The sequence below is a fragment of the Ochotona princeps genome, chromosome 12 (genome assembly GCF_030435755.1).
Source record: "Ochotona princeps isolate mOchPri1 chromosome 12, mOchPri1.hap1, whole genome shotgun sequence".
NCBI lineage: Eukaryota > Metazoa > Chordata > Mammalia > Lagomorpha > Ochotonidae > Ochotona > Ochotona princeps.
In genome coordinates, this window is record NC_080843.1 from 48,816,297 (window position 1) to 48,843,482 (window position 27,186).

The following is a 27,186-nucleotide window of genomic DNA, read 5'->3' on the forward strand; positions in this document are numbered from 1 at the left end:
TCTTTTCTGTGACCCATTCAGGTCCAGCTCAGGTTCCAATGATGTCCCCAAATGGTTCTGTGCCTCCTATTTATGTGCCTCCTGGATATGCCCCACAGGTATGTTTCTCTCTCTCTCTCTCTTTCCATCTCTATCTCTCTCTCTTTCTTTCTCGCCTCTCCTTTTCAAATTCATAAAAGTGAACTTATTAAATATATATGTGTATAAATTATGTAATGTGTTTGTTGGCAATATTTTTTTTAAAATAGAACTGGTTACATGTTAAAATAAGTCTCATTAAGAAGGTGATATTTGAAAAAAAAAAAAGGTGATATTTGAATTAGATCTTGAAGAACAAGAGGGTGTTTACATTTATCTGAGGAAAAGGGAATCTGGGAACAGAAACAGCCAGTGCAAGTGTTGTTAAGAAGAGAGCATGCGTGTGAACAGCAAGGAGAGCAGTGCAGCTAGACTGAGTTCAAGCTGAATACTAGTGGGAATAAGAGTGGAGATGTAACAGGATTAGAGTGTGCAAGGCTCTTACTCATCTGTGTATGCTCAATGCTGACTTCAGTGCCTGGCATAAATAATGGATCAATAGAAATTTATGTATAAGATGGTTATCGAAGTGAAATTTATGTGTCTTTAGGCCAAGAAACCACTAGGGTAACTTTTCCACAGCACCACTTTGGTGTTTTCATGTTTTAGGTAATCAGTAACCTGTAGTTGGCTCATGTGCTCAGTAAAGGCCAAATTTCTTCACATTCAGGATGTTACACAGTTTTGTCCTAGTTCATGTTTTCTTCGTTGGTCTCTTGATCCTCTAAGCATGTACCCATTTTTGTCTGACTTCCTACATGTTCACTTGGTGTTTTCCTTTTGCCGTGGGTATGCTTATGTAGGTATTTAGAGAGCGGTACTTGTTCTCTTACTTCTGCCTCTTGAAATTGTCCATGCTTTAGTTTGTAGATCATTATTTGTGTGCTTCTTGGTTATAATACCTACTAGCTACCACAGTTTTATGTGATGTGTTTCTGATAGGTGATTTCCAGTTCCTTGAGGCTGGGAGCTACCTTTTACTTTTTATGTTTGTGCAGTAACCTAAATATAGGTGTTCCAAACTCTTTGTCAAATAAATAAGGTACTTTGACAGTGATCATACTGAAAGGATTAAGTGAGGCTATTGGGCCACTATAATCAGTCTTAACTTAAAATCATCTGTAGAAGTGTAGTGTTTGAATATGAGGTAATCCAGATAAAAGTCTAGTCTCATCATTATTGAAAGAATTTAAGTGCTCAGTATGTACAACTGTACTCTTATATTTTCATATCACTACTGAAACACCCCCACTATACAACAACACAATTTTTAATGTAGAAAATACTTGTCATTAATAACCGGGTTCAAGACACAACGAATCACTTGACACCTTGCTCTATAATTGACACATAAGCAAGCACAGTGTTTGCAGGTATGAGTTGAAACAAGTATTGGTACAGATGACTATAACAAAGTACAGATTATACTTGACTTAGCAGAAGCCAAGTTACACACACTTGAATAATTTCCATCTAGCCTTCCTGTAGACTTTCATATGAAAGTCTCTAATTGTTGTGGCAACAAGTTTTAGTAACTCCATCACTTGCTTAGGAGTGTCTTTCACTTAAGACCAGCCAGGAAGGGTGAAGTAATGTTTTTGTTAATATAATCATGTTTCTCATCATTCAGAACACATGAATAGAATTCAGCAAATTTATGTATCCTAAACAGTTTGATCAGAAAAACTAAAATTCATGTTGGGACCACTTAGCTCCATTACTGTGAAAATAACCACACATATTTGGACAAAAGAGTGAAAAGTTGAAAAGATCTTATAATTGAGTTCAAGAGGTAACAAAGTGATTATAAGGAAAAATGCATGGAAGATTTTATGTCAAATTTGTGATATTTGAACCATTTTTGTGTCCTTATTTAGTTTAGTTGCACTTTAATAAGAACTCATAAGTATATATTTTATCTTTTATTTTATATGTATATTTTTTCCCATTTTTTATTTGAAAGACAAGGAGTGGGGATGGTCTTCCACAGTTCACTCCCCAAATTCCCACAGCAGCGAGGGCTAGGCCAGGCTAAAGCCAGGGACCAAAAACCCAGTCTGGGTCTCCTGTGTAGGTGGCAAGAACCCAAGTACCTGAGCCTTACCTGCTGCTTCCCACCATCAGGAGGGGGCAAGATCGGCAGCGCAGGTGTTCCTGTACTGGGTGTGGGCCTCTGACGTGACATCTTAACCTTTGAGCCAAACATTCACCTCTTTGTTTATTTACATATATGTATGTCTTTTTTTTTTTTTTTTAAGACAGCATCAGATAGAATATCAAACACTGAGTCACTTTGGGACTAAATGGTTCTATATTCCTCATTTGAAATTTGTGAAGTCCTTGTATGTTATTTACTTCTTTACAGTCTTATTCAAGAGTTCTGCGGTATTATTTGTATTATAATCATTGTGCCTTATTACTGTAAACATTTTTAACATTACACATAGTGATAAAGGACAACAGGAATATTTCAAGTCAAGCTAATGCCAGCAGCCTCTACTCCACCTGATGCTCTTCTAAACCCCCAGTAGTAGATAGGGACCTGCTTGCTGCCTCCCAAGGTATATATGCATAAAAAGCAGCAACTGCAACCACCAGCTGATCGGGGTGATGGACTGTGCCCAGCCCTGTGCTTGCTAATGCATACAAGAATCTGGTCTGGGAACACCTCAGACAAAGTTTCTTTGGGGATCCCCCCAGTTGAGCTTTCGGACTCAGAACGCTAACTATCAAATGACAGAGGACAGAACAAGTCAATCAGCCACCTCAGCTATATGCTGGCAATGAAAATACTGGGCAAACGGAGACTATATGATGGACTATGTCAATCAGTGGATTCTCCAACGACCGCATCATGCTTGCAGTGGTGAGAGTGGCAGCAATTCATAACTGTTGAACTATCAAAACCACTTGAGCAAGACCCTCGGAGCATGCCCCACACCTGGGACCTGGGGTGGGTGGGAGACTGGGTGGGGCTTCTCCCTTAAAATCTCCTTTTAGTGCCCGGCGGCGTGGCCTAGCGGCTGGGGTCCTCGCCTTGGACGCGCCGGGATCCCATGTGGGCGCCGGTTCTGGTCCCGGGAGCTCCACTTCCCATCCAGCTCCCTGCTTGTGGCCTGGACAGCCCAAAGATTTGGGACCCTGCACCCGCGTGGGAGACCCGGGAGAGGTTCCTGGTTCCCGGCATCGGATCGGTGCGCATCGGCCCGTTGCGGCTCACTTGGGGAGTGAATTATCGGACGGAGGATCTTCCTCTCTGTCTCTCCTCCTCTCTGTATATCTGACTTTGTAATAAAAATAAGTCTTAAAAAAAATTTTTTTTAAAAATCTCCTTTTAACAACAGATATATTAAGGAAACAATTTAAAAAAAAAAAAAAAGAATCAAGAATGGTGCTAGGACTTGGAACCAGGCGTTCTGTTACTGAAACACAGGTATCCCAAATGGCAAGTAGAACAAACCCCAGCACCCCTCAATCATCTTTAATAGTAATGGAATTTGCTTTCTTCCACTTAAAAAATGCTTTTTTATTTGAAAGGTAGAATTTACAGAGAAAGAAAAGAAGAGAAAGAGAAAAAACTTCCATAATATACTGGGTCACTCCCCTGATGGCCACAATGGCCAGGGCTGGACAAGGCTAAAGACAGGAGCTTCTGCCAGGTGTGCCACATGTGAGCAAGGGCTCAAGTGCTTGGACAATTCTCTGCTGCTTTCCCAGGGGAAGTAGCAGGAAGCTAGATTAGAAATGGAACAGCCAAGACTTGCCACAAACTATGCAGATGGCAGCTTAATCCACTATGTCACATTAGCCACAGATCATCTTTTTTTTTTTTTTTTGAAAAATCGCTTCTTAAACTCTTCTAGTAACTATCATATTATGTACGAGTTTTATCCCTGGGGGTCAGTGCCATGGCATAATAAGCTAAGCCTCCAGCCATTGTGCTCATTTGGGGAATGAACCAGCAGTTGGAAAATCTCCCTTTCTACCCCCTCCCCCACTCTGTAATTCTGCCTTTCAAATAAAGATAAACATAAATTTTAAAAATAAAGATTTTGGGTTTGACGCAATGGCTCAGTGGCTAATTCCTCAGCTTGCACACACAAAGATCCTATATGGACACCAGCTTGTGTCCTGGCAGCCCCGATTCCCATCTAGCTCCCTGCTTATGGCCTGAGAAAGCAGTAGAGGACAGCCTAAAGCCTTGGGACCATGTACCCATGTGAGAGACCCAGAAGAAGCTCCTGGCTTTGGATTGGCTTGGCTCCAGCTGTTGTGGCCACTCTCTGTATCTGCTTCTCTCTATAGATCTGCCTTTCCAATAAAAATCAGTCTTTTAAAAACTAAAATATTTTGTCCCATATGACAGGAAGACCCAAAGCTAATTAAATTATTTGAAAAAAGTTGGGCCCGGCACAATAGCATAGTGGTTAAAGTCCTCGCCTAGCTCACGCCGGGATCCTGTGTGGTTACCGGTTCTAATCCCGGTGGCCCTGCTTCCCATCCAGCTCCCTGCTTGTGGCCTGGGAAGGCAGTCGAGGACAGCCCAGACAATTGGGACCCTGTACCCACGTGGGAGACCCGGAAGAGCTCCTGGCTCGTTGCTTCGGATTGACTCAGCTCCAGCCGTTGCAGTCACTTGGGGGTGGAACCCTCAGACAGAAGATCTTCCTCTGTCTCTCCTTCTCTCTGTATATCTGCCTTTCCAATAAAAATAAGTAAATCTTTAAAAAATTATTTGAAAAAAGCAAAATGAAATTGTTTACCAAAAGCTGAAAAGTACAGAAACAATACTTTTGCAAAGAAAATATGGAAAATTTATTTAGTGATTAACAGCCAAAAATATCAGTATTTTGCCTGTTCTTTGCAAAATGCATATGGAGAAAAATGCATTGCATGCTACGTAATTTATATAGTGCAGTATTCTATAATAATTTAACATAAATTCCTTTACTCTTTTTTGCCAGTTCCAAAATTATGAATATTATTAAATATGAAAAATGTTTGTTTAATATGATTATTTCGTTGTAGCATTAAGTATGCCTCAAATACCCATCAAGCCTTAGAAGCTGTGTTATCTGCTGTTATCAGTGTTTCAGTTAATTATTGATACTTTGTGATTACTTAGAGTATTTTCACTTTGGTTTTGCAGTTATAAAGGTATAGTGAATATCTGCACAAATCTTAGGGATGTTTGGTATTTTCTTGGGATAAATTTTTAGAAATAGAATTACTGAATTAAAAAGTGTTTAGGAAAAAAAAGGGAGGGGAAGATGAATATTTTTAGGCTTTGATTGCACGCTAAACTTCTGTCCTGTGAAGTTTTTCTCAGTTTACTGCTCACTGACTTTGGCAGTCTGCTGTTCCCTGCCCAACTTCAACTGTTAGAACAAAAATTACTGTTGCTTCCTTGTAGCTTTTTTTTTCTAGAAGGAAACTTTTCAAGCTTAATACTAACATAGAAAGAATGGTGTAATTAGCTCCTTGTGTACATAAAACCCAGCTACAACAATTACTGATATGTGCTTAATGTTCTTTTATTGCTCACACACCCTTTTTAAAAATTATCAGAATATTTTAAACCACTCATAAGCATGATTCACCTGTAATCAGTATTATACGTGAATACTACTACATATACAGAACATACTACAGATACTTAACCAGCAACCTCAACTGTTGCGTTTCAAGTATATTTGCATTTTTTTAAATTTTTTTAATTTTTATTGCAAAGTAAGATAGAGAGAGAGGAGGAGAGACAGATAGGAAGATCTTTCTAAAGGAGGACTTTAGCCACTAGGCTACTGCGCCAGGCTCAAGTTATTTGTATTTTTAAAGTGGAAATAAAAACAGAGGAGACAAAGTTACTTAAACAAAAAAATAACACAATCTATACACCAAGATAATACATTCTACTCATAGGTAACATCCACAGACATAACTGAGACCTTTTTCTTTTAATTATAACTTAATGAACTTTATTACTACAGTTTAGCAGTCTATTACAAAGGACAGCTAAAAAATTGATATGTGGAGGCAGAAATACAAGATATAAAATAGGAAACAACACATAAAACAATGATGACAAGGATCAAAATGATACAATTCCCTGGCAAATAGTAATAACTTACAATCCCTAAATGCAGTGAACTACAGAATGGAATCTAACTTAATATTTCAATGATGACATTAATAAGTTTATCAGGAAAAGTCTACAAAGAAGCTGAATGGAACTCCAGAAATGCAACCTACAGTCTTCCATCTTTCTTGTGTTGCCTGCCTTAAAGTTGTTCTGTGGATTGTAGGATTGTTACAGTGATGAGAAAGTACCTAGACTACTTAGCAGGGAGGGGATTAGATCTCACAATGTGGGGAAAGGGCCTGTGTAATTTGAGGAGAGTTTCAGGCTGCTCCTTAGAGCTGCACTTTCTGTGTCACTTTGCCTTCAGATCTACACACAGTGGGGAGGTCAGTGCATTGTTCAAAAATTCTACAAACTGGTCTGATCTCAGTCTTTGTCTGTCCTGGGGCAAGCTGGGGTTGGGGGAGAGCAACCAAACTGATGGGCAGAAGGTTGTGGAAACCTGAAAGTATAGGTTTAGATGAGGATGAGGAGGATAATGGGAGCTGAGGAGAAAGGAAGTTATTGTCACATCCTGACATTGTACGTATTTATTGAGTGAGTGACTAGCAATTGCTCTATTATTGTTTCAAGTAATTCTAGATCAAGGGTGAGACCATGAACACAGACCGCTGTCAATGGAGGAGAAGTGAAGGTTTAGGAACCAAGGAAGTCACAGACCTAGTAGCTTGGTGGTGGTAGGAGGGGAGAAAGAAATGACATACCTTTCAAATGCTTGTGGGGCATCTTCCTTGTTTTAGTATTACTCTAGGTCTTAAGAAGAAAGCAGATGTGAGACAGAATTTGTCATGGAGCTTGTATTCTTATGGAGAAGACACAGAAAATACAAAACATCAGATAGTGGAACAACCTGCCCGACTCCTCAGTTATGTCTGAACAATAAAAGGAAATAGAGTTAGGCCCAGTGCAGTAGCCTATTGGCTGAAGTCCTTGCCTTGCACGAACCAGGTTTCCATATGGGCACCAGTTAGTGTCCCAGCAACCCTCCTTCCCATCCAGCTCCCTGCTTGTGGCTTGGGAAAACAAATGAGGACAGCCTAATGCTTTGAGACCTGGAGGAAACTCCTGGCTCCTGGCTTCAAATTAGCACAGATGCAGCCGTTGCGGCCACTAGAGAAGTGAATGAGGAGATGGAAGATCTTTCTCTCCTCTGTGTATGTGACTTTCTGATAAAAAGAAAGAAATCTTAAAAAAAAAAAAAAGCGTTTAGATGGCATCGATGGTAAGGAGAATTAGACTATGTTGGTAGCCCCATCGAATTTGTTTTGTTGCTTCATCTATGTTTTTATTAGCATAGACTGATTTGAACTTTACCCTTTTCACAACTGTTGATTTTATTTGTGTCATCTCCATCCCTGTACGCTGTCAAGGTGAATTTCCCTATTGCACGGTTATCAGCTCTGAGCAGCTGGTTTTGAGCTCTTTGGCCTCTCTGAAATTACGACATTTTTAGCTCATTACTTGAAGGTAGCATTTTATGCCCCCTTGGTCTTCCTTGGGTTCTTTCTTATTTCCCTCAACATCTGAGAATTTTTGTGGGGTTCTTTGGGAGACAGTGTTAATTTTGATCAAGTGCACATTACATAAAACTTACCATCTTAAATGCTTTTAAATGCACAGCTCAGCGGCTTTGGATACATACACGTTATTGCAGCCTGTTCACCACCACCAGTCTGTAGCCTTGCTAGAAATTTATCTTGGTATTATACATGTTCTTTCTCAACAATGAAAAAGTAGCTTTCACTTCATAAGTCATTTAGCCATTTATTTTTTCATTAAATGAGGTCTTATGAAATGACCAAAGAAACACTAGGGGATCTATAGATTCTAGGCCTCCAAAGTATATAACAACAAGTCTGGGGCCAAATTGCCTAAGTTCAAATGCCAGCTTCTGTATTTTGTACCTTTGTGGCACTGGACAGATTGTTTAACTATCTGAAAAAAAAAATTAAGATGGCGCTACTTACTTTTATCATTGTTCAAAGATTCAACTGCAGAGGTAGGTTAGAAACAGTGAATGAGTGAAGTGAGAGATTTCGAAGGCAGTGAATCAGAGTGATGAAGGTTAAAGTGTCAGCGTGACATATCCTATGGCTGGGCACACGCAGTATCCATCCAGACTGCTTTTAATGGCCTTTCCTGTAAGACAAGCTGAGACACTGTAAAGAGTTAACAGATTCCCTTCAGTTGGAGATGTAGGTGTGCAATAAACATCCACAGTTGCCTGAGTCTTAAATTCAAAGCTGAGTTAAACAGGAAGAAAAATCAGGGTATGGACCATCCATTTTGCTGGAAGCATGACATTGGGGTTTTCGACTGAGCACATAAAAAGAGTGAACTCATTCGATATTCTAGTCCCATATTCGATGTGTTCCTGATAAATCATATCACGTTGCAGTAGGTGAAGATAGTTTAATATTTATTTTCATGTTTTTTCTCAAAATGTTTAATTGACTTCTAATAGTGCAATTTGTGATATATTTTTAAAGAACTGCTTGTATGCTGTGGAAGAAACTTTTATCCCGTCTTCATGTTGTAGGTTATTGAAGACAATGGTGTTCGGCGAGTTGTTGTGGTTCCTCAGGCCCCAGAGTTTCACCCTGGGGGTCACACAGTCATCCACCGCACTCCACACCCTCCTCTTCCCGGTTTCATTCCTGTCCCAACCATGATGCCCCCTCCACCACGCCACATGTACTCCCCAGTCACCGGAGCTGGAGACATGGCGACACAATATATACCACAGTATCAGTCTTCACAAGTGTATGGAGATGTAGGTAAGAGAGCTAAAATTATTCCTGCTTTATTGAGTTGGTTATTCTTTTCCTGGATATAATGGATACTGTCATCATCTCCTGCCAAAGACAACAAGCAGTAGTGGTATCGCTGTCATCTTCTGTTGGCCAGCGGCCATATCGATGCTTCATCCTCATGTTCACCCCTGGAGGCAAATGAATAAACGGAAAACCAAAGAGAAGAAATTGCATCACACAGAACCATGTACTAACAACAAGCCTTTTTCTCTGTCGTGCTATAGACAGTCTGAGGATACAGTCAACTAGAATTGCTATGTCACTGTTTCATCGTGAAGGTTGTGCCACTGCACAAGTTGCTGGGTTTGGTGAAGAATTAAAACAACAGAAGAAAAAAAAAATACCCTCTCCCTCAAGGAGCTCATAGATTTGAGGGAAGAGAACACTACTACACACAAAATGAAATCTCAATCTTTTCCATGGCTTTAGATTTAAATAACCAATATATGAATAACCCTCAAATTTATATTTCGGCCTAAACTTCTCTTCTGAGCCCCAGACTTCTGTTTCTCTTTTGATATCATGTCTCATTTTGGACCCATATGACCCCCTTTCTTTCTGCAACTTGTCCTCAGTAAATGATAGCACTTGCCACTTCGTTTGCTCAAATGAGAGCTGGGTGGTTAGATTTGATTCCTCCTGTTTCAGCCCTACATCATATGGTATCAGTTTCCTTTTAAGAGGTTTCCCAAGTTTACCACCTTCTCTATTGCTCTTGAAATCCCGTTTTCCATCAGCTCTTGTCAGGACAGCTCAACAGCAGACTTCCAGTAGGTTTTCTGCTTTCATTCTTGCTCACTCAGCTGCCATAATCATTTTAAAATAATCTGTTTCTCAAAGTCTGTAGTGACTTCCCATTATATTTAGAATAAAATCCTAGGACTGAAGCTGTGCTAATTCTCCCCTGGCAGCACTGGCATCCCAAATGGGTCCCAGTTCATACCCTGACTGTTCTACTTCCAGTCAAGCTCCCTGCTAATGACCTGAGAAAGCAGCAGAGAATGGCCCAGAGCCTTGGGCTCCTGCATTCGTGTGGGTGATGGAGAAGCAGCTCCTGGCTCTGAGCTTTGGATTGGTTCAACTCTAGCCATTGCAGTCCTTTGGGGAGTGAACCAACAGATGTAAGACCTCTCTTTCTCTGTCTCTCCTCTCTCTGTAAAATCTCCCTTTCAAATAAAAAAAAACATTTTTTTTAAAAGAAGAAAATTCTAAACCCAAGCCCTTAGAACAGAGTTTTTCAAATTTGCTGTTGGTCATGTTTTGAGATGGGTAAGTTTTTGTTGTAGCGGAGTTCATAGGATGCTTTGTGGAGTGGCTAATGACATCACTGGCTCCTTCCCACCAAGGATGGCTGTAGCACACAATTCTCACAGGGTTCCCCATCCCTACAGCCCCAAGTTATAACATCTAGAAATATCTATACAGTACTTCATGAGTTATTTGGGCCAAGACTTGCCTTTAAAACTGCTCTCTTGCTACCCCAAGTGCCTTGTCCTATTGCTTCCCATACTGTGGTTTTTCAAAAGCTTCTCATCTCTTTCTTGCCTTAGGTCCCTGCACACATGTTGTGCCCTCTGCCAGGAATATTATTCTCCATTTTCTGTAGAAAATTTTCTTTTTCTTTATAGTGCAGCTTTTAGAGAGACCTTTCCTGGCTTTTGTCAGTCTTTGGCACAGGAAACCCATTTTGTTTCTTTCACAGACCTTAACAAAATTTTATTTTTAATTTTTCTGTCTCCTTAATCTGACTGTAAACCCCCTAAGAACTAGGTCTCTATTTATCACTATTTTTCCTTCCCTTAGCAATGTCTATCACTTATGCTTAGGAAATTGATCGAAGAAACAACTCTAAACTGTAAGATTTAAACTGCATAACACAGCTTTCCATATTGAGTATATTAGACATGGTATCATATATGTATTTTTCAAACTTCTGTTGCCCAAGTAATGCAGTTTGACTCAGAGGAACCCTGTGAAGCTAGAGATTCTGCTTTTCTTTTTTTTTTTTAGATTGATTATTTTTATATAAGAAGCAGATTTACGGAGAGAAGGAAAGAAACACTCTCCAAATGGCTACAGCAGCCAGAGCTGAGTTGATCCAAAGCCAAAAACTAGGATTTTCTTCTAGGTCTCCTACATGGTTGCAGGGGCCCATGGCCTTTAACCATCCTCCACTGCTTCCTAAGGCCACAAGCAAGGAGCTGGATTGGAACTGGAGCAGCTGGGGCTAGATTTGGCACCCATGTGGAATGCCAATGCCACAGGTAGAACCTTAGCATGAAATACCTCACCACTTGACTCCCTGATTTTCTTTTTTTCTTTCTTTTCTTTTCTTTGTTTCTTTCTGTTTGTTTGTTTGTTTGTTTGTTTTTGTTAAGAAAGGAGTTTTTTGGTTTTTTTTTAAGATTGATTTCTTTGAAAGGCAAGAGTTCCAGCACTAGGGTTGGGGGAGCTTCCATCTGCTGCTTCACTCCCCAAAATGGCCACGGTGGCCAGTGCTGGACCAGGCCAAAGCCAAGAATCAGAAGTTTTTCCCTGCCTCCCTCATGGGTGCACAGGCCCAAGCAGTTTGGCCGACTTCAGCTTTTCCAGGCGTAGTAGCAGGGAGCTAGGTTAGAAGTGGAACAGCTGGAACTTGAACCAGTTCCCATATGGGATATCAGTGCTTCAGGTGATGACTTGACATACTGCGCTACAGCACAAGCCCAAGGTTGTTCTTCTCTAGTAAGCTCCCAAGTGGTACTTCAAGAAGCACATTTTGTGTAACAAGATGGCAAATTGTGCCATCCTTCTATTTTGTTTACTGCAAATCATGACTGACTTTTTAAAAGCAAAACAAATTTGAGAAAATTCTAAGCAAAATCTAGGTATTCTAATGTTATTGTATGCCCTTGTATTCAAAAATGTTTACTAGTTATCCGAGGCATTGCTGCAAACTGTTCACTTTAATGAAGATTTTGTGACTTTTAAGAAAACATTTTTTTCAGTTACAGATTTTAAATTTTAATTATTAACTTTCAGACAATAAGTGTTTATGGGATATTTTGACTTCATTGTACACTATGAGACCATTATAATTTAACTTGTTTCTTTTTGCTAACTTCCAAAATTTTTTCCCGTGGTAATTTGCTTTCCTCAGTCATATATCTAGCCAGGCAGTATTTTTCTTAACTGTTTTATATTTGAAGCTGAAAAAGATGTAAAAAGTAATAACTACAAGAAAAAAAAAAAAGGCAACGGGGAAAGCTATGGACAGCTCGACCCAAGTCTCATTCCTCGCCTCATACTCATAGCATACCACAAAGCTGTTTCTATGGAGAGTAATAATTAGTTGGGAAAAGATAAAGAAATTTCTCTGTAAATGTACTCAATGTGTGTAATTATAATCAAGTCACAAAGCTTGGTCTCTCAGCTAATGGAGACACAGAAATAGCTTTGTTTTGCAAAATTATTCTTTCAAATGTTTTATGACAAAGTTAATATGATAAATTTAATGCCTATTCTTTTCCCCTGCTGTTAACTTAATTGCAGAAAGTGATCTTTATAAAAACATTTTTTAAATTTCTTCCTAGATGCTCATTCTGCACATGGAAGATCCAATTTTAGAGATGAAAGATCTAGTAAAACATATGAACGTTTGCAGAAGAAATTAAAGGATCGCCAAGGAACACAGAAAGATAAAATGAACAGCCCACCATCATCACCCCAAAAATGCCCTTCTCCCACAAATGAACATAATGGACTAATAAAAGGACACAGTGCTAGTAGCACAAACACAGGCTCAGCGAAAAACAAGTCAGGGAAAGGAAGAAGTGCAGTCGATGCAGAAATAGAAGGTAACTATTTAAAATACCTCACTGTTCTCATTGCTGTTTTTCATAGTTATTTAGCATACTGTAAGTATATTCTTTTCATAATGTTCCAAGTAAGTTGTTGATTGATAGCCTAACACTGTAAATATGAGACATTTTAGAACCTAAATTGATATCCAGATTCTTTTTTATTGAAATTTCAGTAGTGCAGCAAAATGATATATGTCTAAAAACTAGAATGCTTTAATAAATTCCCCACTAACAAAGTTTAAATAAGGTTTTAGCAACTTCATGCATTAATACCATTTACAGAAATGGACTTTGTGAACTTATTATCTTTTGATCCTTTTTTTTCAGCAGTGGTATTTCAGAACTATTAAGCTAAAGCTTTGTATTTATCATTGGTGCAGATGTTATTATGAAACCAGTTACATTTCTATTTTGAGAAACCATAATTAAGACATGCCATGAAAAAATAGTTAATTGAGCAGGTGTAAGATTGATAAATGAGTACTTTTCAGAGTAAAGACGGTCACAGTTATGAATAAAAATTACTTTGTAGAAGAATAACTTCCCAATCTAGAGATAATCATGTTATCATTAGTAATCACAGTGAAAATGAAAATAGAAACCGAACAGAAGAGTATTAAAGAGCCACAAACTGCTAGTATGAACAAAAGGGTGAAAAGTAGAAAATTAGAGATTCAAATATCAAGCTAATTCCAGATGACATAAAGAGAACAAGATTAGGATTGTTATTGATTGTTTTTTGTTTTAGAAAAGGATGAAGAAACTAAAGCATTTGAAGCACTTCTTTCCAACATTGACAAACCAGCTGTAAGTAGCTTGTGTATTTTTTTCACTTATGTATTTAGTGTATTTATATGGGGTTTATTCATTTTTAGTTAGGCCTTATCTAAAACTTACTTATATATTAGAAATATGAGGTTGGAGCTTGGATTGTACTATAGCAGGTAAAGCTGACACCTACCATACCAGCTTTCCATTTGGGCAGGAATTCAAATCCCGGCTGCTGCACTTCAGATCCAATTCCCTGGTAATGCACCTAGGAAAGTAGCAGAGGATGGCCCAAGTGCTTGAGCCCGTTCCCCAGCATAGGAGACTGGGAAAAGTTCCTGGCTTATGGCTTTAGCCTGGTCCAGCCTCCACTGTCACAGCCTTCTGGGAGGTGAACCACGGATGGAAGATCTCTCTTTTCTGTCTATAGCTCTGACTTCAAATAAATAAATTAATAAATCTTTAAGAGGGGAAAAAAATATGTTAGAAACACTGAAGTTAGCTAGCAGTATATGAACTGTCTTTGGTGAGTTCAAACAGTATCCTGGAAAAAGTGTTCAGTTAACATTTATTTAGTTAAAAGTTTAGATGATAGTATTACCAATGTAAATTTCTTAGTTTTCACTGAAGTACAGAGTTCCAGGACCAGCAACATCCCACATGGATCCTGGGTAACTCTGCCTCAATCCTACTCCCTGCTCATGTGCCTGGGAAAGCAGCAGAGGTTGATCCAGTGCTTGGGCCCCTGTACTCAGGTGGGAGACCCACATGAAGTTCCTGACTCCTGGCTTCTGACCAGCCCAACTCTGGGCAGTATATCCATTTGGGTAGTAAGCCAGTGGATGAAGAATCTCTGTAACTGTGCCTTTCCAATAAATTAAATAAATAATTTTATTTTTACAAACTGTACTAGTGGTGCCAACACCATGTCATGACAGGTTAAGTCCCTGCTAACAGTGTCTGTAACCCAGTGTAGGGGCCAGTTTGAGTCCCAGCTGGCTGTTCCATTTCCAATCTGTCTCCCTGGTAATGCACCAAACAAAGATGACCCTGAGTGTTTACACCCCTGCATTCACATGGGAAACCCAGAAGAAACTCTAGGCTTCTGGCTTCAGACTAGCCCAGCTCTGTTCATTGTGGCCATCTGGGAAGTTAACCAGCAGGTGGAAGGTCTCTATCTCTGTCTTTCCTTCTCTATGTAAATCAGCCTTTTAAAGATTAAAAAATCTTTTTTTTAAAAGTACACCATTGTGCAAGATACTAACATCAGAGGAAGCTAGTTGAAAGGTTCTTAGAAACTCCAACTGCTATATTAGCAACTTTTCTGTAAGTTTACATTTACTCCAAAACAAAAGTCTATTTAAAGAGCTATTGAGTAGCTATGATGAATAGATTTTCTCTCAATTTCTTATTTTGTGAATGAGGCCTACAGCCCTCACAGGAAGAGTTCAATATTGCCAAACAATTAGTGGAAAGTCTTGTATCTACTTATTTAACATTTTCTCTATTGCCTATATACTTTGATGATATAGTCAGTAGCCCCCAGTGCCTAATAAAATAAGTTTCATACATTAGATATCAGTTCTGTTGACTGACCCACTTTCAGCATCTTGTTAACATGCAACTTAACACAGTTTTGGCTATCCCATAAAATCCGGAGAAACATTGAGAGAATAATTATGTGTATGATAAAAAATTTGTTTTCTAAAAGAACAGGCTTTTAATTCAACACTCATTGATAAAAGAGATCAATTTTAAGCCCAGTGCAATAGCTCCAGGATCACTTGGAAGAAGCTCTTGGTTCCTGGCTTCAGATCAGCTCAGCTCTGCTGTTGCTGACATTTGGGGAGTGAGCCAGCAGATGGAAGAACTTTCTCTCTCTGTTTCTCCTGTCTGTAAAATCTGCTCTGCCTTGATTTTTTTTTTTAAGAAAAAAAAGTAGGGTTTAAAATTTTTTTTACTATTATTATTATTATCATTTTATGATAGAGTTCCATAGGCCCTGGGATTTCACCTGCCTCCTCAAATCCCCTCCACTTGAAAGGTTCCCCATATCATTACAACAGTATAGTTCCTCATAAATAATCATTAAGTCCATCATTGCAGGCATGGGTAATGGCAGAGTCCAGCATCCCATTGTCATGACACATGCAACAGTTTCACTGGGAGTCCATCCTCAATCCGGAAGTAAAGATGCACTCTGAGCCATTTCCTCACTGCACTGTACCTCCACATCTGGACATGTCAGTCTCCACTACACAGTCACTATAAATCCCCCCAAGTGAAAAGCCACAACAAAATTAACAACAGAAAGAAAAACAGATTTTTACAATGCCATGAAGTTAAACAACATGACACTGGATATGATAGTCTCCATTAGTTACTGTACACCCCCTTTAATGAAAAGCCACAAAACAAAATCAACAACAGGAAGAAAAAAAAGAAGTTAATAACACCATGAAGTTAAATAACATGCTACTGAATGACTAATGTGTCACTGAAATGAAAAAGAATCAAGAACCTTCTTAAAGAGAATGATACTGTGTGATCTATGAGTCAGTGAAGAATTCAGTGAGAAAAAAGTGTTTTGAAGAAATGAAACTAAAAACCTAACTATCAGAATCCATGAGATGTAGTTTCTGCTGAGCCTTGTTGGTGAGATGTATCTCCTGTAGGCAACAAATAGTTGGGTTTTCTTTTGTTTTTAACCTGGTCTACTAATCTATGATGTTTGATTGATTGATGAGTTTAAGCCATTTACATGCAGGGTTAATATAAATAGGTGGTAATTTGTTCCTGTCATTTAGCAATGGGTTGTTCATTGATATAGTCTTCTGTTTTTATTTTACTGGGATGTTCTTAACATTTGCCTTTGGTTTTGGTGGGTGCTATTCCTTTTTTTGTCAAGAGAACATCTTTATAGTATCCTTTGTAGGGCAGGTCTGAAAGAGGCGTGTTATTTTAACTTTTCTTGACTGTGGAAGAATTTTCTTTCATTTTGAAAGACAAAGGAAAGCTTTGCTGGGTATGTTATTCTAGGCCAACAATTATTTCCTTTTAAAATCTGGAATATGTTGTTCCAGTCTCTTGTGACCTATAGAGTTTCCTGTGAGAGGTCAGCTGTGAGTTTAATTGGCATTCCTCTCTAGGTCAATTGATTTTTTTTTTCATGAGCACATATAAGGATCTTTTCCTTATGTTGTGTTAAAGAGAGCTTGATTATCATGTGTTGTGGTAAAGATCACTTTTGGTCAATCCTGTTGGGAGTTCTGTGCCCCTCCTGAATGTTGTTTCTCAACTCTCTCCAGATTAGGGGAATTTTCCCTTAATATTTCATTAAATTCATTTGTAAACCCAACTTCTCTTTCTGCACCTTCTTGAACTCCTGTAACTCTTTTATTTGGCCTTTTAATAGTGTTTCTTAATTCTTGAATACTTTTTTTAGCTTAACCAGCTCAGCTCCAACTTTTTGATTGTTTCCCTATTGTGACAAGAAATACCTTCCGGTTGTGAGATCCCTTCTGCTGCCTCATTTATTCTATTATTGAGACTTTACACGGATTTTTTTAATGTGCTGTATTGTGTCCTTCATTTCCAATAATTTGGCTTGATTTTGTCTCAGTGTTGCTATTTTCTGTGTGATATAGTGCTTAAATTTCTGCGTGTGCTTCTCATTGTTGATAAGAAGCTTTGTAACAAGTGTTTTAAATTCTGTATCTCCCATTTTCTTGATGTCTTCCTCAGTGAACTCTGAGTTTGGCAAAGGATTTTGCTCCTTTGCAGGTGAGTCTTCAGTAACATTAGTTGTGCCTCTGTCTCTTCTTTTGCTCTTGGTCATTGTACTTCCGGTTATCAGATTTTTTTTTCCTTGGGGCAGGTTTCTAAGCTGTGTCATTCACAGGTCTGCAATTCAGTTTTACTTATTACGGTTGTTACCTAGTTTTTTATTTATAGTCAGTGTGTCACTCCCTCCAGTGGCACAGGTTTAACATAAGATCTGGACTCTTACATTAAACTTCCACCATGGTCTCTGTAACCCCAGCTCCTGGCTCAGCACTCTACTTCCTGTGATCCCAAGCTGGAGCTGCATCATTGTCTGTACAACCTTCCTCCCACTTCCAGTTCAAGTAGTTCCCAGGATTAGGGAGACACCAGGTGTCCTAAATAGCTAGGTTGTTGGTAGTGCTGATCTTGCTGGAACCTGCTGACCATTGGGTCTGATGGCCACACAGACCTATTTAGAGTCATAAGTTGCCAAAGTTGGTATTATTTTCCTTGTCCGACCAGTGCAATGCACTGAGTTTGCTCCCAGTTCAGTGCATGTGCAGCTCACTGTTGTCCCTGCAGTCTCAAAGCCTTTGCTACACTGTACAAAATGGCACCTGATGTGCCACTCATGGAGTTCTTGATCTGGTGGCCCTCAAGTCTAGGGGCAACCCAGACCTATTTTGGGTGTATTCTCTAGGATGTCAGGTCATTGCAATTCACTGAGCCAGAAAATGAGTTTGCTCCCAGCTTAGTGCATGTGCAGTCCTGTTCCGTTTTGCCTTTGCCCACCTCCACAAGTTGACACCCAATCCAGCTTGTTTCCGCACCACCTGTTTGGGATCTGCTGATGTGTCTCTCCTTCTGGCCAAATGAAACAGACCAGCAGGATGGGCAGTTCTTTGTCTGGGTTCACCTCCCGAATTTCCAGTGAACTCCCCTTCCCACCTGGTTTCTCTTGGAGTTCTGGCCACTAATGAAGTTCAGATTGCTGCTTGCTGAATGCTGCTGGCATATCGTGTCACTGCAATGGCACACTGTTGTGTCCACTGCTTTCCTGTGTCCATCAGTCTCCAAGTGCCCCTCTGCCGTCGATCTGTCCTCTCTTATTTCCTGGAATGTGCCCTCTCTGCCTCACCCTGACTAATATTTCTCGGTCTGTTTAAACACGTCCTTACCCTATCCCACCATCTTGATTCTCTAAAATAGATCATTTTAAGTCCATTATAAATGAGACATGTTTCTAAGGCTTTAAGATAGTGTTATAGTAAGACATTGCAGTTCCTGTGACTTATAAAGTTGAATGATTGTTCGTATTAGTTTTTAACTTTTTCCAGGCTTTGAGAGCTTTGACAAAAGAAAGTTACTAATGTAAAGGTTGAATATTCTGCCTAACTCAAGACAGACATAGTCCTCATACAAGTGACTAATGAATGGTTTAGATTAAACGTAATTTTAAGTAATTTAGAAATCTTTTGCTGGGTGGGTGGTTTTGTTCTTTGGGGAGACAAAGAAACAGAAAAAGCCCGTTTGCTCTTGTACCCCCTGGGACCAGGGGTTGAAGGCAAGAACAACACTCCAGGTCTCCTTGTGGCTGGTGATAGGAATCCAATTACCTGAGCTATCACCACTGCTATCCATGGTCTGCATAGCCCAAAAGCTGGAAGCAGAGATAGGAAATTGATCCCGGGCACTCCAGTACTGGAATAGCATCTAAACCATTAGGCTAAGCATCTGTACCCTTTCTTACTAATTCCTAAGTATTGTCCGCTTTATTATACTTTTGTTGTAACATCACATACTCATAAAACCATTCAGTAAGAATGGAAATATGTATAGTATAATCCAAACCTTATGCTTTCCACTCACAACTCTTCCTGCATTCCACCATGCATATACAAGAGTACTTCAAAAAGAAAAAAAGAAAGAAAAGAAAAAAGTGGAGTCAGAAAATGGTTTATGTTGGCACACACAAAAAATTGAAATTCATGCATAGCTTTTGCATAATAAGCACTTCTCATGAACTTTGAAGGTCCCATAAATTCATAGATCTCAAAACTTTTGCACCAAAAGAAATATCTTTAATTTCATTCTTCTTGAGCCTTTTTTTTTAAAAGTACCTTCATACACAAATGTCTTCAAAGGTAGCAGTAATTACATTTGTATCGTACATTTTCAGTCAGTTTTTTGCATTAAAAAACTTAACACAACTGTGGCCATGCCCTGTGCATTTCAGCCTCCCCTTTTTTGCACTATTGAATAACTTGAATATATTGATGAAATCTTTACATGCCAGCACATATATGACTGTCTCATTCTCTTCTTTAAACAAATTTGTTTATTTTACTTGAAAGTCAGAGTTACAGAGAGACAGGGAGAAACAGAGATCTTCTACCGTCTGCTTCACTTCCCAAGTTACCACAGTAACCAGAGCTCAACCAGTCTGAAGCTGGGAGCCAGTAACTTCTTCTGGGTCTCATACATAGGTTCAAGAGCCCAAATACTTTCTCAGTTGGATGTGACCCCTTTCATGTATGTTACAAGTGATTTTTTCTTTTTTTTTCCTTTGACTATAATATCTACACTAACAGTTTTGAATGACCTTAACTGATCTTTAAATTTTTGTTGAGCTCAGCTACCCTTTCTCAACACATTGTAGCTCATGTATAGTCTTCTATTTTGAAATATACTGTCATTAAACTACATATGGAATTTTTATTAAATTTCATAGTCATTACATATTCCACTACTCACTATCCACATTGCATTTGTTTAAAAAGCTTTTAAATGTTGTTCTTGCAGGCCTCAGACATCCAGGCAAGGTCAATAGTACTTACCTGGTCAGCACCTTCCAGCATGGCTAATGGCGAAACAGATGAAACTTCTGTACCAGAGCTCTATGGTTATGAAATCCTGCTGTCTAGTTCTGGCAAAGATGGGAAATACAAAAGTGTATATGTGTAGGTGTTTGATGTGTTTTGTTCCTTCTTAGATATTCTATAAACTAACGGTTCTCAGTTTATTACCAATTTTGTCTTTTTTTCTCAGAGATTTATTTTGAGTCTGGAGGTTGGTCAGTGGTGATAATTTCCATGTCAGTAGGCCTTATGCAAGCTGGCATACATTGCCCTTAGTAATACCTCAGAATAATCACTCTCATTGGCCATCAGCATATTATTTACAGTAGGCCAATAGATGTTTTCAGAATTCACATATTCTTGGTGCATTAATACAAATTGTGGTATATAGAACTCAAAACTTTAGGCCTAGTTTTAAATCACTGTATTAAAATTCCCGTGAAGAAACTGTACCTCATGAATGCTTATTCATAAATGGTAGCATGGCAAAAGAACATTATAATGAAACATAAGTATGGAAAGTCTTATCTTAGAATTAAGATATAATGGTTAAAATGCTAAAGCATTAATTGTTCTATGTATGCCCGTTACATTTTAAGATTACAGGATTGGGTTCCTGTAAAATGTGAAAAAAATTTCATTATTAGTATGTATAGCTCAAGCAAACTAAAATATTTTTCCTAGTTTTGAATGTGGGATTTCTAAACAAAACTAACTCTTCTTTAAACATTAGGGAAGCCAAAATGTTGTATACCTGTGTGGAAGTGAAAGACATTAGAATGTGTAGCTGATAGAGCTTTATTCTCATTTAACAAATTCCTGGATTCTTTTCACTGTGCGGGTAAAAGATCATGTCTGCAGTAATGCCTTAGGTGAAAAGTAATCCCAGCTTTTCCTACAAAGTAGAGAATTATGTGGGAAATGTGATGACCACACACAGTTTCAAAAACAGATGAGATCTCTTAATTGGGAATATTACTGTCTTTATAAAGGCTTGAATTTAATTGTTACATTACAAGTTCATATCCTGTCTTAAAATGAACACAGTACCAGTGTTGCTTATTTGTATATTAGCGTATTGATAATTGTGTTTTGAAAATATATAGTTCTTTTTTCTTGGCTTACAAATATTTATCTATGCTTTAGGAAGCATGGGTGTCTAAAATTATAGCATTTATGACAGTTTGAGAATAACTTTCTGCTTATATAGAGAATGTTTATTCTTATAGGAAAAAATACTAAATCTAATTATTATTTATAACTTAAACACCAGAAACAATGTAAAAGAGGTGAGTTAGTCATTTGAGTGGTCACAGCACAGAACGCTAGCTGTATCAGCCATTTTGGCATGTTTTTCAAGAAATAGCTAGTAAGGAGAAGAAAGTGAAAGTGCCCCAGCTATTACCATCTTGTTGCATAAGATTATAAAAATGCCAGTGCTTCTTCATTGGTATTTCCTTGTGTTTATTCAGTTTTCGCTAAATGAGACAGGTAAGTCTACTTAAGGGAAGTGAAGAGGATAAAGCACCGTCAGTATGAATGCTTCTTTGTTATTAGTGACTCTGTAGTTAGATGTGGCTTTTTGCTGGCAAGAAAGACTTACTTGTATTTTCAACCTGACCAGGAAGCACAAGAAGGACACGTGTCACCTCCTTTGTCCTGTAGCAGTTAGTCTCTCCCAGAGGCTGACCCTTCAGCTTCCCAGTTCATTGACGTGTACTTTGGTTAATGGGACATATATGTTTGTTATTGTGTTTACTGACTTGGCTTGGGAAACAAGGTAGCTGGGAGACTAGGGAGTAGTGAAGAAGTCCATGAAGTGGAGAGGAGAAAAGCTGGAGTGAAGTCGGGAACAGCAGTATAAATAAGGGAAAAGAGGCTGCTAGGTAGTGGCTACATTGCCAGATGATAGTCTTCTCAGTGCTTATTTTTAGGATATATACTGTTATATTGGAAAATAGAATAATGGTTATGGAAAATGTACTTTAAATTACAATTCACTTTTTTTCTTTCTTACTTCTTAAATTGTTATGAAGTGCCATGTTTTCTAATAAAATGAAATAATAGCAGACTTGTAAAAATGTGATAATTTTACTTTGAATAATACACATGTTATTCAGTATTTCATGTTCAAATGGACTTTTAAATAATTGAAAATTGTTTCATTTCTTCAGTAGGCTAAGTATCTTCCAAAATTCCACTCGAAAAATAAAGAAAAGGTCTAATTTATACACTTAATATACTGAACACATTTTGTTTTGAAGTGGTATGCATGTGCATACCTAAAATTTGGCACATATCCTAGTTGTACAAGCTTTAGTGAAAACTCTATATGGTGATAGTCTGTAAAAGAAGAAAGAGTATAATTTCATAAAATGCTGCCAACTATATTGTATATAATACACATCTTTGGAAATGTTTTATTTATCACACACTGAAATACCTTTTCCTTTCCCTGGCCCATCCCAGAGGAGAAGAAACAAGTGTCACTCTAAATGATCTCAAACCAGCCACAGATTACCATGCAAAGTAAGAAAAACTTAGATGTTTGTTTGTTGTGATACAGCATGAAGTTGTTGTGTGGGTTTTAAATAGTAATTTTCTTTAAAATTTTCCAATATAAATATTAACTTTGGATAAAAAACATGAACTTTGGGGATTTTTATATTGGTGTAACTGTCAACATTTTCTTTAAAGAAAGTGTGTTAATAGTGTTTATAATGAAGTTTTAGTACCTGTTAATATGATAAAAAATTTGGAATGAGTGTGTAATTGGACACTCACAACTTATTCTGGCTTTTGAAATTTATATCAGAGTCATAAATAAGATTTTTATTTTGAAATTTTGAAAGAATTTGGGTTTAAAAATCTCAGAATTTCACAACATTTTGTGGGAGAATCTTGGATACTGTTTTACTGTGTATGGGCCTAGAAACATTAACTGGACTTTGATCAGTGTAGCATCCCTTCTCCAGCTGTTGCCCAGTATGGCACATTTAATCACTCCATTTATTTCAAGGATCGCTTATGGTTGGGTTTATTCCCATAGAATTATTAAGTTGTCAAGTATATTTCCTATGGATAAACCAAGTACTGTTGAATCTAATGATTTTTAAAATGTGGATTCTAACCTTTAGAATCCTAAATTTGTTACAAGTTATGTTCAGCATTTTTTTTAATGGAAGGAAGTCAAATGTAGTGGAAGGTGTCAGTATTACCACCAGTTAAGATTACTATTTCAAGACACTGTTTAGGAAATTTTGTTTATGTGTAAGTGACTAAATACATGTATGCATAGATATAGTTATGTCATAAGCTTAAATACATTTGAGCTATGGTTTAAAGAAAAGCACTTGTCCTATTTTTCTGCCTCACTTTATTTCTAATATACTTTCTCAGTAGAATAGAGAGCATCTTGCAAACTTGAAAATACTTCAAGATACCATTGAAAGTAGGAAATGCTGATTGTGATGTTAAACTGTCTTATTTTGTCACTCTAGAGTACAAGCAGAATACAGTTCTATGAAGGGAACTCCTTCAGAAGCTGAAAGCTTTACCACCTTGAGCTGTGAACCTGACATCCCTAATCCACCACGAATAGCCAACCGGACCAAAAACTCACTCACTTTGCAATGGAAGGTAAGAATATTCTGTAAATATTTCCAACTGGACATTAATTTCTACCCTCTTCATGCCACTTTGTGTTAAGCTGCAGTTGTTTCCCCTTCTGCCCACTTAAGAGACCTGGATTAAACTTTTACTCCTGGCTTCAGCCCGATCTAAAGCTCTTGAATTTGAAGTGAACCAGCCTATGGAAAATCTCTTTCTGCCTTTCAAATAAAATGCAAATGAAAAAAGAAAAGCCAATTAGTAACATAAACAACTCTCAACACATACATATTTCCATGTTTAATTAAAAAGTATTACTGATTTTGTATCAAGCTACTTATGGAAGCATTTTATCTAAGAATAGGCTCTAGACCGTTTTCCTCTGGGAGAACAGTTCGAGTAGCAGGCAGTCAGTCCCTCCAGGTAGATTGGGAGTTCTATAGGCACTGCTCTTTATTCTGAAGGCAATCAAAATTTGCTTTGAAATTTCCACCTTTAACAGTATCCCATCAGCCCCTTCACAAGATATAGGCAGTGTTTCCCACACAGGTTACTCATGTTTGGGCTCTTCTAGAAGCAAACAGTCCTGTCCACACACATGGTAATCAGCAGGGTTGGAGAAAAGCATCATCATATTGTTACTGGGGATAGTATAAGCTTCAGTTGTTGGGAGGATTAAGCAGATTGTATCTGTGTAGTCACAGCACCAATGCTTGGAATTTAGCAACATAATAATTATTGTTATATCATTATAAAGGTTTTTAAAAATCTTGCATAGAGTAGTGAAGTCACCTGAATATCCTGTCATTTTATTCTGCTGTCTTACATACTCTAAAAGCATTCCTTGGGCAATTGATATGGAATGAGAATGGTGCTGTGAGTGGACTTTGTTGGTGCCACTTCAGGGAAATATTTTATCAACTGATGTTTATAATTGCTAGTGCACTGTGGTCATGATAGCAAGCTCAAGTTGATCTTCTCTCTTATTTCTGGTACCAGGTTGGCTTACTCAGCTCTTGAGACACTGCTGAGCGGGAACACTGATTTTGTGGTCAGGCCAAATTCAGCTCTGCTCTCACTCTTCATGACTTTGTGATTTGAGGCTACTTGTTTGGGTTCTTTAAAGCCCCTGCTTCCTTTTTTGTAATGTTTGAGTAATAGAATCTCATGAACTTAACATGATGATTTAATAAGATAAAGTAACACATTTTACAGATAATAGTTTTCCCTCTAGCCTGGAAAGAAGAGCTACAGGAGGGGTCTCAGCTTTTTGAAGTGGACATTTTGAAGATCTACTCAGAAACTTTCATTTTTTAATTTATGATACAAATCCATAGGCGCTGGAAGGAAAATTAAGAAAAAAAGGAAGCAAATAAATGTTGAAATTTCAGCAACCAGACTAGAGCAGTGTGGAGTTGATCTTTAAGAAATCTATTTCCCACTGAGATTTGAGATAGCTTTCTGTGGGTTCTCTTCTACTGTTTCATAAATTGGAGTTTCCCAAGGATCCTTTTACTGCTCCCTTCGCACGGTATTCACTTTTAACTGCCACCATGGCCAGTCAGTGGAATCTTAACTTTACAAGCAAATTATGTCATGCTAACTAGGTAAAAATTACAGTTTGTTAATTGTCAACAATAAATTTGAACCTCCCATTTTATAAATGACTATTAAGTGTTTGATCATTCTTGATTATAGTTTACATAGTTGACAGTGTTATAAAAAAACTGGATAGAGTCCAGAATATCAGAAAGTAAGTTCTCCACAGAGTCATTTCAAAACTTAAAATCACGTTGGAGAAATCTTAAAACTGTAGAAATGTGAGGTTATAAAGACAAACATGATCAGTTGTTCTACAGAGAGAACAGTTAAAATTACTGAAAGAAATTCACTTAGAAGTGAGGGTGATATTCTAGTTTCAAGAATGAGTAAATATTGTAGTAAAATGTTCAACAGCACTGGCAGTCTCATTCACACAGCGCTTTGAGTCTGAACACACGCAATCCAGTTAGCACACCTGCTCAGAATTCCTTCAGCATCCTAAGTCTTCATTTGGGTATAATACACAATATTTTGCTTAGGTTATAAGGTGAATTCTAATTTTTAAAAAAAAGGAAGAAGAAAAAGAAAACAATAGGAGCTGATAAAAACCTGAAAGGTAGGCAACATAGTTTTTGTTGTTGTTGTTGTTGTTTTGTTGCTGTTGTTGCTGTTGTTTTTAAGATTTATTTTTATTGGAAAAGCAAATTTACAGAGGAGGAAAGATAGAGTGTAGGATATTCTGTTCACTGGTTCACTCTCCACGTGACCACAATGGCCAGAGCTGAACTGATCTGAAGCCAGGAGTTTCTTCTGGGTCTCCATGCTGGTGCAGGGTCCTAAGGCTTTGGGCCGTCCTCCACTCCTCCTACGCCCTATGACACAGGCAGGGGCTGGATGGGAAGTAGAGTACCCAGGACGTGAATCGACGCCCAAATGGGATCTCAACATGTGCAAGGCAGAGATTTACTTAGCCACTGAGCCATCCTGCCTGGCCCACAAGATGATTTTTTTTTTAAGTATTGTGAAAGTTTAAGATAGTTCTTGATTTTTTTTTTAAAAAAAAAAAAGATTCTTCATTGTTCCCAAGTACATTAATGGCTTGGATTGGTTTTCTTTCCTTGTATTTAAAAGAATTGTGGGGTCCATAATACATACCATATTTTCTGTGCATATTTTTCTAGAAATTAGTAATAGAAAATATTTTCAACATAAAATAGATTGCATAGATTAAATCATCACAATATCGTAGAAGTACTGATTTTTGTGTGTGTGTGTGTATTTGTGTTTCTTTTAGGCACCTAGTGACAATGGTTCTAAAATCCAGAGCTTTCTTTTAGAATGGGATGAGGTAAGTCAGTTCTTTTTAACTGGTTGAAATTACGTGCATATCTTCATACAGATACTCTCAATAACTAGGTTTTCCTCCTTGAAAAACAGTGTGATTTTTGTGTGATAAATGGGTAGATTGATGATGTTCTTAGAAAACATTGACTAAACCTCCCTATGTAATATTTGTTTTCAATTAGACCACCTTCAAAACTGAAATTTAGGTTATTACCTTGTTGAAGGAAGATTTTTTTTTTTGTCGTATCGGTATATTCTTTCTCTATGACTGCTATAACAAATTACCACAAATCTGATGACTTAAAGCAATATATTTATTATCTTACATTCTAGAGGTCAGAAAAAGAAAATGTGTTTCACTGGGCCAAAGCCTGTGTTGGCAGGCCATGCTCTCTCGGGAGCTGTGGAGGAGAGTCCGGTGCCTTGCC

General features: G+C 38.0%; 1 protein-coding gene across 5 annotated transcripts in view; it reads left to right on the forward strand.

The window, feature by feature from the left end:
* The window catches only part of FNDC3A (fibronectin type III domain containing 3A), a 162,626-nt gene that overhangs the window by 101,851 nt on the left and 33,589 nt on the right, over positions 1-27,186 (forward strand). For all 5 annotated transcript variants that reach the window (XM_004577484.3, XM_058670773.1, XM_004577485.3 and 2 more), the window contains 8 exons: positions 22-98; positions 8,757-8,994; positions 12,603-12,866; positions 13,621-13,679; positions 20,208-20,365; positions 22,733-22,792; positions 23,764-23,902; positions 26,709-26,762. In XM_004577484.3, coding sequence (XP_004577541.2) covers positions 22-98; positions 8,757-8,994; positions 12,603-12,866; positions 13,621-13,679; positions 20,208-20,365; positions 22,733-22,792; positions 23,764-23,902; positions 26,709-26,762 — 1,049 coding nt within the window. The remainder of the gene's footprint in view (positions 1-21; positions 99-8,756; positions 8,995-12,602; positions 12,867-13,620; positions 13,680-20,207; positions 20,366-22,732; positions 22,793-23,763; positions 23,903-26,708; positions 26,763-27,186) is intronic.